The sequence below is a fragment of the Equus caballus genome, chromosome 2 (assembly GCF_041296265.1).
Source record: "Equus caballus isolate H_3958 breed thoroughbred chromosome 2, TB-T2T, whole genome shotgun sequence".
Classification (NCBI taxonomy): Eukaryota; Metazoa; Chordata; class Mammalia; order Perissodactyla; family Equidae; genus Equus; species Equus caballus.
Genome location: NC_091685.1, coordinates 96,452,766 through 96,466,467, shown reverse-complemented (window position 1 = coordinate 96,466,467; position 13,702 = coordinate 96,452,766). Strand labels below are relative to the sequence as shown.

Genomic DNA, 13,702 nt, shown 5'->3' with positions numbered 1-13,702 from the left:
CGATCAATCTGTTACATTTCTCTCATGTAAGCTCCCTGAGGGCAGGACTGTATTTCTGCTGTCCCACTGTGTCCCCAGCACCTAGAACAAAGCTGCCTTCACTGACACTCAATCATTCAACACACGTTTGGGATCACTTATTTTGTCCCAGGCCCAGCTCTAGGTTTCGAAGAAAATGACAGTGAAAAAACGCACAAAAATTCTTGCCCTCTGTAGCTTACTAACTAGCGGAAACTCCAAAACTGGTTGAGGAGTGAATAAAATCTTAAACCAAGAGAATTTTTTAAAAATCTAGCCAGTTAATGAGAAAATTTACGGACAAACTATAAGCAATATGTGTAGTGAGGCAGGCAAAGCTGCGGTCCTGGCCTTGGCAAAACCAGCCAGTCTCAACTAAGACCTGCTTTTCACTGAAGAAGCCTGGAGCAAGAATTGAAAGGCATTGAGAAAAGACTACTAGTGACCAGGAGTAAATGCAATAAACCTGCAGAATATCACATTTAGAATTAAAAATCTGGTCCCCAAATAAGGAAATGCTGATTGTTTTTATTTTTAAGTCAACAGTTCAGATATTTATGCAGTTGTATTTCAATAGTATTATATAAAATTTGGCCCCAATTCAATCACTTCAATTGTTCCCTACTCTCAAAGGCTAAGCAGAGCGATTAAGTGGCAAAAATAATTTTTAAACTATGATCATATATTACACTCAAAGGAAGACCAACATTTTTTTCTTAAGGAGGTGAACCAGAAATAATGTTTTCAAAAGTTAATTTCACTTTAAACAATTCTTTAGCAAACGAAATATGCCCTTCGTAAATGTGAGCATGTAAGGTAAGTTCAAAGACTACTTTAAATTTCTGCCACGTATTTAACTTTACTTTTGGTTATACCTGAATAAAAATGGAATGTCTTTTTAAAAAATCCCCTTTCTCTCTTTTGGAAAAAAGCCCTTTCCATGTTCTTTTAAAGGAAAATGCAAGCTGCCTTTATATATATATAAATGGTGTGTCTACTCAGGAAATATAAAGCAAGCTGATGTTAAGGTATCAGGGATTACGGCTAACAGCAGAGGTCATGGTTAGGGAATTAGAAAGAGGGATTCCATTACTGGCATTCTGCTGACTGAGGGCTGAGAGAGGTTAAAGGAGTTCAGTGGAGGATAAAGTCATTTGGGAGATGGGCTTCCCAAATTAGCAGAATTAACAGATGGAGAAATGGGAATAAAAAATAAGACGATAAATTACTCTTAACATCAAGTCTATGAGGGCTTCTTCCCTAGAAGCCCTGAGAAATCAAAGGATTCATGAAGGCAGGAAGACATGTTTTCCTTAATCATTCTGATAATTGGCATAATGGCATTCCAGCCCTTTCCCTTTCCTATGAGGTTCCTTGAGACAAACTTCCTTTTGCATGTTATTAAGAGAGAATGCACATATACCTCTTTCGAGGAAGAAAAGGATAGCATTTTGGCAGGGGCTGATGAAGGACACGAACGTCTCCCCTACCAGGGAAAGAACAGATGTTCTAAATACCTGGAGAATACAGAATAATCAGCTTCTGAGATATATATGATACATGTGGGTCCATGGAATACTGGATTTTTTTTTCTGCAGGAGTTCTGGATTAACAATAAAGGGAAAAGTAGTATAAAGTTTCCAAAAATGCTATGATCATTTGCATGTAGTCAAATTTTGGCAGTATATGCATGTCTCTGTTTTTAAGTGACATGAAAATCACATACAGAATTGTTGACCTTTGAATTTTAAAAAGTCCCACTTTCAACAATTTTCAAACTAGTATTATTGGATTTCCAAAACGCAAACTAAAGAGATAATGAGTAAAACATAAACATTCTTAATAAGATGGCCCAAATAAGGTAGTCGTTGCTTTTGTAGTTGATCTCTTCTGTCTTTAGGTTTTCAAAAGCACCAAGTATAAAAGAGAGGGAAAACTGAGTCTTGGATGTAGCCTGAATAGAGAATCTCGGGACTGGAACAAAACAGACTCTTTCCTTTGTAGTTCTCAGAAATGCAGAGTAATGTGACACTAGTGGAAGACACAGAACCCACCTCAGGTTTGTATAGGCCTTTTGTTTCACGCGGGGATTCCTCCCACTTCTCTAGGGTGCTCTTATGAATTTTCTCTAACCCAACCAGACCCAAACAATACTATACTTTTCACTAAAGATTGCCAGGAATTGGGCCATCTTGGTAATTAGATTCATCCATCAATTTTACCTAAACAGGTATAAGAAAATATTTACCAAGGTTACTGATTCCTTGACAACAGTGAAGATAAACAGCTTCATGGAAAATAAATACAGAGCCATTTATTAAAACAATAAAGTCCCTTATAAATGCCAACAAGGATGGCAAACAATGACAGACTCCAATTCAACCCAAGACTTATAAATGAGTTATCTCCTAAATATTTAAGAAACTGAGAAAAATAAGACACTTTCCTCTTCCCCTCCTCTGTGTTATAAAGAGAAATGCAGTGAAAGTGATAAAAAACTAGGAATAAGGATGCCAAAACACAGTATCAAAATTGAGTTTATGTTCCCCCTATGTCATTGGATTGGATAATTCTGTATCATATTTGCCCTTTTCCTGACAGCTGTATTTTATAATCATGATTATCATCATCACCACCACCAAGTGGGAAATAACTAAGTGTTCTTATGCTCTAGGTGAAGGGAGGACACTGTAACCATAAACAGAGTTGGTCCCAGTCGTCTGGAACCTCATGTGGCCAGGGATGACTCAGACACTCCCTCACTTGCTCTAATACATAATAATGATCCTTCCAGGCCTGGTTGATAAGTTGGAAATCATTGCACAGCCAGTCCAATCAATTTTTTTGACGTAGAGCACCACTCCATGAATCTAGAAAAATGGAGACAAGAATGAGAGTGACTATCCTGAAAACCATGGTGACCTCATAAAGTGAAGACTTGTGGTAGGGGAGAAGGCCATGGCTCGGAAGTTAGAAGATCCAACTTTTAGTCCTATTTCTGTCACTATCTAACTGTGTGAATTTGGCCAAGTCGCTTAAACATTCTGGGCCTTAGTTTCCCTTAATAGTAAAATCAGGGATGTAGGGTCATGTCATTTGAAGCTTTACCGGCTCATGATTTTCATGTACGCAGAACAGAACCAGGAGGCAAAGATTCTTTGAGACCTGAATTACCTAAAAAAAGCAAATCAATGGCTAATTACTTCACTGAATACTTCATGGATACAATGAACACTGTGCCTTTCTGTCCCCTTGAGGGCTTCGAACTTTCTCCAGAGCAACATCAGGGACCGTTTTGGTTCTTGCGCTTTAGGAGACAGAAGCATCTTTGCCTGCAGGCCTTCCCTTGATGGCTGACACTTGGTATATTCCTGTCCTTTCCCTTTCTCTTTCACTGTGAAGTTTAGGTTTGTTTTAAATTCCATTACTTCTCTTGTTTCAACATAACTTCAGCACCGATATGTGCAAATGAAATCAAATGGACATGGGCCATGTACATGCAAATAATCAGGAAAGGTATTCCCAGGGAAAGGCAACTCTTTCAAGAAACCTTGTTGAATGTCATTACCAGGCCTCACATAAAACAAAACAAAACAGGTCTGGTTTTCTCGGATTAGTCTCAAAGGTAATATTGTATATGAAAAACAGAACCTCACAATTTATCTGATCTGCCTATATTTGAAGTACCCACCATCTACTGGGTATCATGGTTTTCAGGACAGAGACCCAGTCCTTGTGTCTGAGAGAGGATGTCCTAGGAGACAGTGAGACAACATCCCAGAGCATCATCTGCCATGGCAGGAATGCTGCTTGCTGGCTTGGCTTTGCCATCCTGTAGGGCTTCTATAAGCAGGATAAGAATTAGTGAATGGTAGCAAACGTGGCACATCTGGGAAATGAGGGACACAGGGCTCTTTAACCTCTTGGTGAGGAGGGGAAGACTACCCATAGTGCCTATTGGTGTTCACGATCAGGAGTCTGTCATGTATCTGCCTCCCCCACAAAGTTCAAAAAGAGGTCACTAGATGAGAAGTCATTAAGTGGGTAGAGTGAATATGAATACTTAGCATCCTCTGTGAAGCCCCCTGAGGTGGGAAATCTTAAACTAGATACTGGAAAGGACTTAACAATCAATCCTTACTTCTAACGCAAAAAAGGGCCAACATTCCAATAGTAGAATGGTGTGGAGTTCCTGTGTTTACTGCTCTGACTGAGGTGGGGTTGGCGGCCCTCCCCAGGGGCTAGGTCTCCCCAGTATCTCAATACTCTTGAGGTGGATTGGCCTAGTGGAAACCACTTTGACTTGAAATCACCAACCTGGTTGTATGTCCTTGAAAAAAATCACTTAACATTTCTCTCTCTCAAACTTATTACATCTAAGGTCCCTTTAAGTTCCAAAAACTATGATTCCGAGTTCAGGAAGTCAGCATTCTCAAATGCATAAGTAGAATTATGGCCAGGTGTCTTCTACCTCCTAGTTCTTACAAGTGTGGTTTCCCACCCGCAGCCCTTCTGGGAACAGGGGTTCTCAGGGCTGAGAGGTATCCAGGTTCTGCAGTGTAGAAGTCCACCCTGGTGACATCAATGGGCTATTTTCTTAAAGTACTCATCCAGGGACATCATGAAGACTTGTGAGGAGAGAAAGAGAGATGTGTCATAGTATTTATAGGTCACCTTGACCTGTGTTAAATGGCCAGCAAAATGTTTTTCCTAATCATTATAGGGCCTTTCCATCTCAGAAAAGCGGGTTGTGGCTCGCAACTGCTCTTCCCATTCCATCTCGGTGCCTTTACTAGTGTCCTGCTGCCTTCACAGGTGTAAGTGTGATAGAAAAGCCTCCTTCACCTAAGTACCATTCCCTCAGCTTCCTCTCCTGACCCACCTTGCTCTGCTCTGGCTGCTCTGCTCCTATCTTTATGATTCAGATCTGGTTCCTGACTCCAAATGCTCATATGCTCTTACCACACTGGATTGTCCTCTTGCCTCATGACCCTGCCTTGCCCAAGACCCTGATTCTTCTTTGCTCCAAAATCACAGTTAGATACAAACCCTATTCACTTTTAAGTGGTCCCAGCTCTGACACCCCAGCTTTGACAGTATTCTAGACCCTCACCTACTAAGCTGCCTAGGGGAGTCAGATTTAGATCTCGGTTTATGTCTGATTATGCAACAGAATATTCTGGACTTGGTCAGAGGTGAGACTCCACTGGGCTGGAATGTGACATAAAAAGCAGCCCCCAAAAGGTCCTTTGTGTGCTCTGGGCCAACTTGTATCCTAACTGATATGAGATGCTTCACCAGGCTCTTACATGTCACAGAGCTTGCTCAGAAATGGGAAACAGGAGTCTAGCCACCTCCTTCAGCTCTGCAGAGAGATAGCTGGAAACAATCAATCGCTGGACTCAGGCACACACAGACTGGCTGACAGATAAGGGTCCCCAAAGGAGGCTGGCCTGGAAGATAAGATGACAGGACTATATGAAAGACAAGCATCACTAGTAAAGAAGGTTGCTGCAGAGCAGTGGATCCTGAGCAGAGGAGCAGTGGATCCAGATGGGCGAGAGGCTGTGCTTGGTCTCTGCAAACCAGCCTCCTTGTTTTACCTTCCTCAGAGTGCCTGCACACATGGGGAAGGTGAGGTCTGAGGCAAGGAGGGAACAGTTTCAAGTAGTGATAAGAACTGAGAAGAAAATAGAATACATAAAATGATGTGATAGAGGGAGACTGGGGCGTGAGGCCACATCAGCGCATCCCAGGCTGTCTTCAGACCTCTTCTGGGACACCTACTCTCTAGGGGAGCTCACCTTGTCCTGGCCATTTAAATGGCACCGCACATTGATGATTCCCATATTTCTATCTCTGGCTCTTCTCTCCTGTCCTCCAGACCTGCATACTGAAATACCTACCTGACATCTCTGTTTATATATCTAACAAGTTTCTAGAATTTATCATTTCCAGACCCAAATTCTGGATTCCCCAGCCCCTCAGGATCTCTTCTTCTGTCATTCCCATTTCAGTTAATGCTGTGAGAACTGACCTAATAGCATCCTTGATTCTTCTCCTTCTCTCACACATATGGTAACCATATGATTTATCCAAACTGGAACACTTGTGAGAGTAAAATAATGAGTTATTAATAATTTGGCTGGTATACCAGGTATAAACTAGGACATATTCTTTATATTCTATATTTAACCCACAAGATTTTAAAATACTGTCCTAATCTAATCCCTCCTGAGCTTCTCCACCTTACTTACTCTGGTCCATAGCCATCACCTGTCATGTGACCACTATATAGCTCTCCAACTGGGCTCCTATTTGTTTTATGTGCATTGCCTGCTGATGTCACTACAATAAAAGCTATGTGAAGGGAAAGTCCTTGTCTATGTTATAAATGTGGAAAATAACTTTTCTTATGCATAGACACAGAAACTTCTGGAAGCATGGAAAGGGAAGTGTTAAGAGTTGCTGCCTCTGCAGAGAGTTGGAGGAAGGGAAGTTGACAAAGGAAGTTTGAGGTGGGAAGAAAACTTACTTTTAAAGGCACACCCTTTTATTTTGTCTTTTTTTTTTCTGTGTGCATACACTATTGTTGTTAATTAAAAAACACTGCTGCATGAGAAATTATTCTCCAAGAAAGCCAATTTTTTCTCTGTAGTCTATTTATATGCCTTCCTTTTCCCAAAACTCTGGAGAAAAGATGAAAAAAAGATTCCATTTTGTTTCACACTGTGTCACCTGAGCTAAAAAGCCCATATCTAGACTTAACTCCGTATGAGTTATATAAGAAATGAGCTATTTAATTTTTTGGGGGAAATACAATTTTCTAAGAATTGTTTTATCCATTAAGGTTGTCTCTTTAACAACTCTCTAACTATCTGTCACACATATTTTCTCATTTGACCCTCACGTCAAGCCTGTGGAGCTGACACATGACCATTCTCACTTGACACGTGAGGAAATCTAGGCACAGAAAGGTGAAGTAACATAGTAACAGAGAAAAGTGAAGGTCACACCACTAGGAATTGCCAGAGCAAAGATTTGAATCCAGTCCTGCATGACTCCAGAGCTGGTGCCTGTAACTATTATCTTGCACTAGGTTTATCTTGGTGTAGTCGCTTTAGGACACACAGCACACCAGCCAAATCTCCTTCTCCACTTTCAGTTGCACCCCTTATTCTCCACGTCACCATCCAAAAGACCTTGCTGTGAGGTTACTAATGTAAAGAGCATCTAGCAAATCTTACTCCATGGGAAACTGCATTGGAATGATCTTCTCCAGGCATAGTGTGACATGAAAGGGCTGGTGATCATGTAAGATGATGGTGACCTTCCTTTAATTGTGATCTGCACAAAGCCAAGCAGAGACTGAGGTGCTCATCTGGCTAATTCAAGTTCAGTCACTCTTTTCCATACCTGAATGGTTGGATACTTCACCAATGTAACATTAGCACCTTTGATCGTCCATCGCTGTGAGCCTACATCTAACCTGAGATGTTCACTCTTTCTGAAGGACTGATAAGGCTTTAATAAAAATAAATGACTTATGTTAACCCGATGCTTATTATAGTTACAGCTTGCACAGCTGTAACTTTCTGTTGAATGGAATGGAGCATTGTCCATCAAAAGAGAAATATTTTTCTAAGAGAAATAATATGTTATTCCTCCCATCAGAGGGCTAAAAGTATAGTGTGTGTTTAGATCAGGAAACAGTGCTAACTTTTAACATGATCCTAATTCACTGAGTGACCCTGAGGGTAACATCTTTAATTCAAGGAAAGTTCATAAAATGGGAGCAGAATAAAAACTTAACTCTATGAACCACTTCTATACTATCCACTTCCAATTTGCTTTTCACATACATCACAGAGTATGCATGTGCTAGAGAGACATGCAAGCTACACCCACCTGCACAAAGGGAATTAGCAACTGAAATAATTACTCAACTAATTCAAGCTTAAAATTTCATTTTGCCTCAACTGCCCAATGATTGCTTGGATTGTCTACAGACTCAAAAACATAGGGATATCATTTCTATATATCATGATCAGACTAGCTGAGTATCTTAGCAATAACTGATATATATATGTATAGTTTCTTCATATGTAACCCTTAGGAACCAGTGGAACTCAACATATTACTTCTATATCTATCTTCACTGCTTTGTGTCTAACTGGTAGTAAGTATCCACTTAGGTTCCAGAATATTCAATGAAAGTGACAAAGTTGGATTTGTAAGTGGTCGTCAAGGGATATATATAATAGTAATAATGGATACCATTCATTGAGAGCTTAAAAAGAGTTCAGAGGCTTTAAAAAATAATATACATTAACCCATTTAATTCTCACTATAACCATAAGAGGAAGGTATGTTAGAGTCATCCTTTTAAAACAAACAACAACTCAGACCTTACTGGTTTATGGAAAATTTTTACTAATACTTTAACAATCAGCTAATTCCAGGGCTATTTATATTGCTCTAGAGCTGGGCCGTCCAATAGGACTTTCTGTGATGATGGAAATGTCCTATATATGCACTGCCATGTGGTAGCCTCTAGAAATGTGGCTAGTGTGACTGACGAACAGAATTTTAAATTTTGCTTTATTACAATTCATTTAAATGGAAATAGTCACACATGGTTAGTGATTATTATGATGGACACCACAGCTCTAGACTATAGAAAATGGAGGAAAATTTGTAAATTCTTCTTATAAAGCCAGTATAATGATTACCTAAAAATGATAAAAATGTAAGCTAAGTACAAATCTCACATGTGAATATTAAGGTAAAAAATAAATAATATACTAAATAAAGTACTAACAAATACAATCCAGCATATGTTAGAGGAATAATACATACTGGGAATTCAGGATGATTCAATATTGGGAAATCCATTAATATAATCCACTTTCATTAATAGATCAAAGGAGAAAACTCAGACCACAGCTCTTGAAAAGGTATTTGTTAAAATTAAACATTCATTCTTGATTAAAAACTCTGAATAAAATAGAACTCAGTTTACATTTACATAACATGATAAAATATATCTCTCAACCTAGAAGACTGCACGAGAAAAATAACGAAATGGAGAACTGAGAAAAACAACTCCATTAAATTCAGGATGTTCCCACTAAACAGTGAATGAAGGAGGATATGTGCACTATTACTTTAGTTGATCCTGGAGGTACAAGCCAATGAATTAGATAATAGGAAAAAATAGGAGGTTGAAAGTTTGGAAGAAGTAAATTATCACATTAATTTTACATTAATAATCCTGATAAACTAATATAAACAATCACAAATACTACAATGTGGTGGTTAAGATCATGGACTCTGAAGCCCTGCTGCCTGGTCCAATTGCTAGCTCTGTTAGTAACTAGCTATGTGACCTTGAGCAAGTTATTTAACCTCTGTTTCCTCCTCTGTAAAATGGGAACAATAAAATTATCTACTATAGGGTTACTAAGAGGATTAAGAATGGAAATAAATATAAAGCTCTTACAAAATGCCTACATATGACAAATACTATATAATATTACTATTATTAAAGTAATAATAACATTGCTCTTATTATTAAAGTAATAATAATAGGAATATTATAATAATTCAAATTATAAGCTATAAAATCCATAAATTATAAAATTACATATATAAATTATAAATATGTACAAAATTAACATACAAAAATCAAACCCCTTCCTATACGACAAAGGAGATTTCACGGGTCAGCCCCATGGCATAGTGGTTAAGTTTGCCATGCTCTGCTTCAGGGGCCTGGGTTTCCAGGTTCGGATTCCAGGTGTGAACCTACACGACTCGTTACACATACTGAGGCAGCAACCCATATACAAAATAGAGGAAGACTGGCACTATGTTAGCTCAGGGCAAAGCTTCCTTAACAACAACAACCAAAAAAAAAAAAAAAGAAAAGAAAAGAAAAAAGGAGATTTCATTTATAATAGCAACACAATGATTAAATACCTAGGAATAAACATAAGAAGAGTGTGCAAGATTAAATAATATTTCAAAATGCTACTAAGGGACCAAACGAATAGCTGAATAAAAGGAAAATATTGACCATATTTGGATAGGAAGATTCAACATGAAAAGGTTATAAATTCCTTCTACATTATTCTATAAATTAGAAAACTAGATACAAGTGATTCTAAATTTATATAAAAATAGACACACAAAAAAGTGAAGATAGAGCAATAAAGTAAGATTAGCACAGATACGAGACATATTACAGTGCTCAAGTACTCAAAATGGTATGTTACCAGAGTATGAATAGACAGGTTAAAGGTACAGTTTAGAGAGCACAGAAATAGAACCAAATACACATGGGTATTTAATATATTCTAAATGGGGCTACTGCATATGAGGGGGAAAAGATTACCCAATAAATACCAGTTACAAAAATAGGTAGGCCATCTGAAAAAGAAAATGTTGGCTCTCTACTTGGTTCTTTACACTGAAATAAACTCTGTATGGATTAAAGATTTAATCACAAAAGTGAAATAAAAAAAGTAGTGGATGAAAACATGAGAGAATGTTGTTCTGTAGTCTTAGGCTGTAGAAGATATTATTATTATATTAAACTCAGGAGCTATATAAAAAGATTGATAAATTCAGTTACAGAAAACTCCAGAATTTCTGCATGACAAAAAGCACCACACATAAATCAAACACAGTGAAAAGTTGGGAGGAAAAAATGGAATCCTTTATCACAAAACAGGTTACCTGCTTTAACTAATAAAGAACGATATACATCAATAAGAAAATGACCAACAACTCAACTGAAAAGTGGCCAAATAATGTAAGCAGATACTTTATAGAAAAAAATTTACGTTTTCTATTTAACTTGAAAAGATATTGAACATTACTCATGACAAGAAAAATGTGATACCATTTTTTACTTATCAAATTGCACACAACAAAAAGCTGTAACAATCTTTTGGTGAGAATTTGGGGAAACAGTAATTGCTTATTATTGTGTATATTATTGTGTATATTAGTATGAACAGTGTTATACTAATATACTGATGTTGTATACATTAGTATAAACAGTATTAGTATATTGTTGGTTAATGTATAAATTGGTTCAACCTTTTTGACAGACAATTTGCCAGTAAGTTTAAAATACACATACCATCGCCCTAGTTATTAAACCTCCAGAATTTACCTTATAGATATACTCACAAATGTGCTCAGTGTCACACACACACACACACATATATATATATATATTTTTTTTTTTTTGGTAAGAGAAAACATGTCCATTAATAGGAGCTGATTTCATAAGTGTGACATATGCCGAAAATGAAATGTTATACAGTCATTGGATTGAGGGTTGATATGAATTAATCTCCAAGATGAAGTGAGAAATAAGGGCACAGAGTTAAGTGTGCTATCACATCTGTTTAGAAACACACACACACACACACACATTTGTAAGCATATAAAATATCCCTGAAAGAAGATATTCTAGAGAGAGGAACTGAATAACTGAGGGACAGTCAGGAGAAGGCAATTACTTTTCACTGTATACCATTTTATACCATGTGTATACATTATCTGTTTCAAAATTAATTGCTTTTTAAAATAGCTTTTTTTTATCTCCTTTTCTTCTTCTGTTCACAAGGAGGAAATCCTGGCTCTTCCCAAATTATGTTGACACTGTTAGCATAAACTCAGCTCACTTATCTTTTCTCTCTTTATTATGTGCCTAAATAAATAACTGTCCAAAAAATGAGCAAAAGAAACATAGGACAAAGCACCTCTACTTTATAGAACAATACTAGTAAAACATTAAAATATGTGGATTTGGAAAAGATCTGAAAAACTATACAGCAAATGTTAAGAGCATTTATCTTGAGTGGGGATATAAGAGGTAATTTTGGTTTTATCTTGGTATTTTCTGTGATTTCCAAAGTTTATACAATAATATGTACTACTTTTGTAATAATTTTTTTTAAACTTGTTGCTACTCACCTGGTTCCTGTCCCTGGCATTTGCATATCGAAACCTCTGGATATAATAAAAGACCAGCCATGCGAGGGAAATGATCATCAGGACAATGAAGGAGATGGAGACAAACACAACCGAAGTGCGGCTCACGTATTTCTGCAAGTTCCGGGTTCCGATGGTGATGTACATCGTCACAGTGATGTTTCTCTCCAGCAAGCTTACTATCTCCTTCCCTTTTGGCTCAGGGATCATTATTGCCACGATGTCTTCTACACCTATTGTGAGAGCGGTAGGCAGGGTCAGGGGGTAAGAGAGAGGGAGAAAATCACAATGAAATGTCTGGACAAAGTAACATGCAAGCAAACAATGACACTACTTTTGACAATTCTATGCCAGATCTCATAGCCAGGTCTAATTCTAAGATCGAACAGCCAGAAATGGAGTTAGATTTTCTCTTTCTTTAGCTACCTTGGGTTGGTGCTGTCTTGTATATGAGAAAAGAGCCTAAACTGAACCCAGGATTTTGGTACCAGCAATGTCATGATCATGCTCTCACCAGCTCTCTTAGGGGTTGTTGACCCTGGTCTGGTAAACGCAGACCCTTCCCAACTAGCCCAGTTTACAGTTCTAGGTTGCATTTCACAGATCCCCAGAGGAGGAGAAAAGGCACTTTGTACCTCATGGCCAAAGGATAAAAATGCCCAGTTTTTTTGTTTGTTTGTTTGTTTTTAGAAGAAGATTAGCCCTGAGCTAACTGCTGCCAATCCTCCTCTTTCTTCTGAGGAAGACTGGCCCTGAGCTAACATCTGTGCCCATCTTCCTCTACTTTATATGTGGGATGCCTGCCACAGCACGGCTTGCCAAGTGGTGCCATGTGGGCATCCGAACTGGCGAACCCCTGGCCACCGAAGTGGAATGTGCGCACTTAACTGCTGTGCCACCGGGCCGGCCCCAAAATGTCCAGTTTTATGCCATCTGTCTGCGAGCTCTCTCTCTTTCCCCCACACAGACACTAGGAATATTCAATTACAGATCTCTACTTATTATTTCCAAGGCAATTTTCTCCCACAATGAGTATCCAAAGCAACCCCCCAAAAAGGTTTCTTAATGAGCTCTACTATTATTTGCCAACATAAAAAAGCTTACCTAACCTAATTCAAGGTAAACACCCTCACACACCTTGTGTATCCTCACACCAAACCAAGGGAAAATGGAGGCTGTACAGAGAATTCCAGGAGTGTTTTTCCTCCACTCTCCAATACTCTCACCACAATGCCCCTGTTACTGAATAGTTTGAAGCAAAAGTGGTAACTTTCTTGGGTCTGAGTTATCTAGGTCATTGCCCCTATTCTTCATGACACTATGTAAAGAACAGCCTCTCACTTCTAGGGCCTCTAAAGGGGATCTTTAGTAAGGATATGATACCAGGTGCAAATAAACCAAGTCGACACGTCATTGTGGCTGACACATGGACTAGAATACTGATTTCACTAGGAGAGGTTCTTAGGGGTCACCCCAATTCACGCCTGCAAAGCTCTTCATGGGCCAGCCTTCCACATGGAAACAGCCCACTACCTGGAGTCACTACAAATGAAAGAGAGTAAATTTGCAATTACTATGTTGTAGATTCAGGACAAAACTAAACACCACTATAGCTGCTTAAAGCTGGCTTTATTCACATGCTGAGGTCAGTCAGCTGGATGGAACTACCAGATTA

General features: G+C 38.4%; 1 protein-coding gene across 4 annotated transcripts in view; it reads right to left on the bottom strand.

The window, feature by feature from the left end:
• Positions 1–13,702, bottom strand: part of RNF150 (ring finger protein 150) — a 238,221-nt gene that overhangs the window by 82,506 nt on the left and 142,013 nt on the right. For all 4 annotated transcript variants that reach the window (XM_070258567.1, XM_023636511.2, XM_001502228.5 and 1 more), the window contains one exon: positions 12,010–12,260. In XM_070258567.1, coding sequence (XP_070114668.1) covers positions 12,010–12,260 — 251 coding nt within the window. The remainder of the gene's footprint in view (positions 1–12,009; positions 12,261–13,702) is intronic.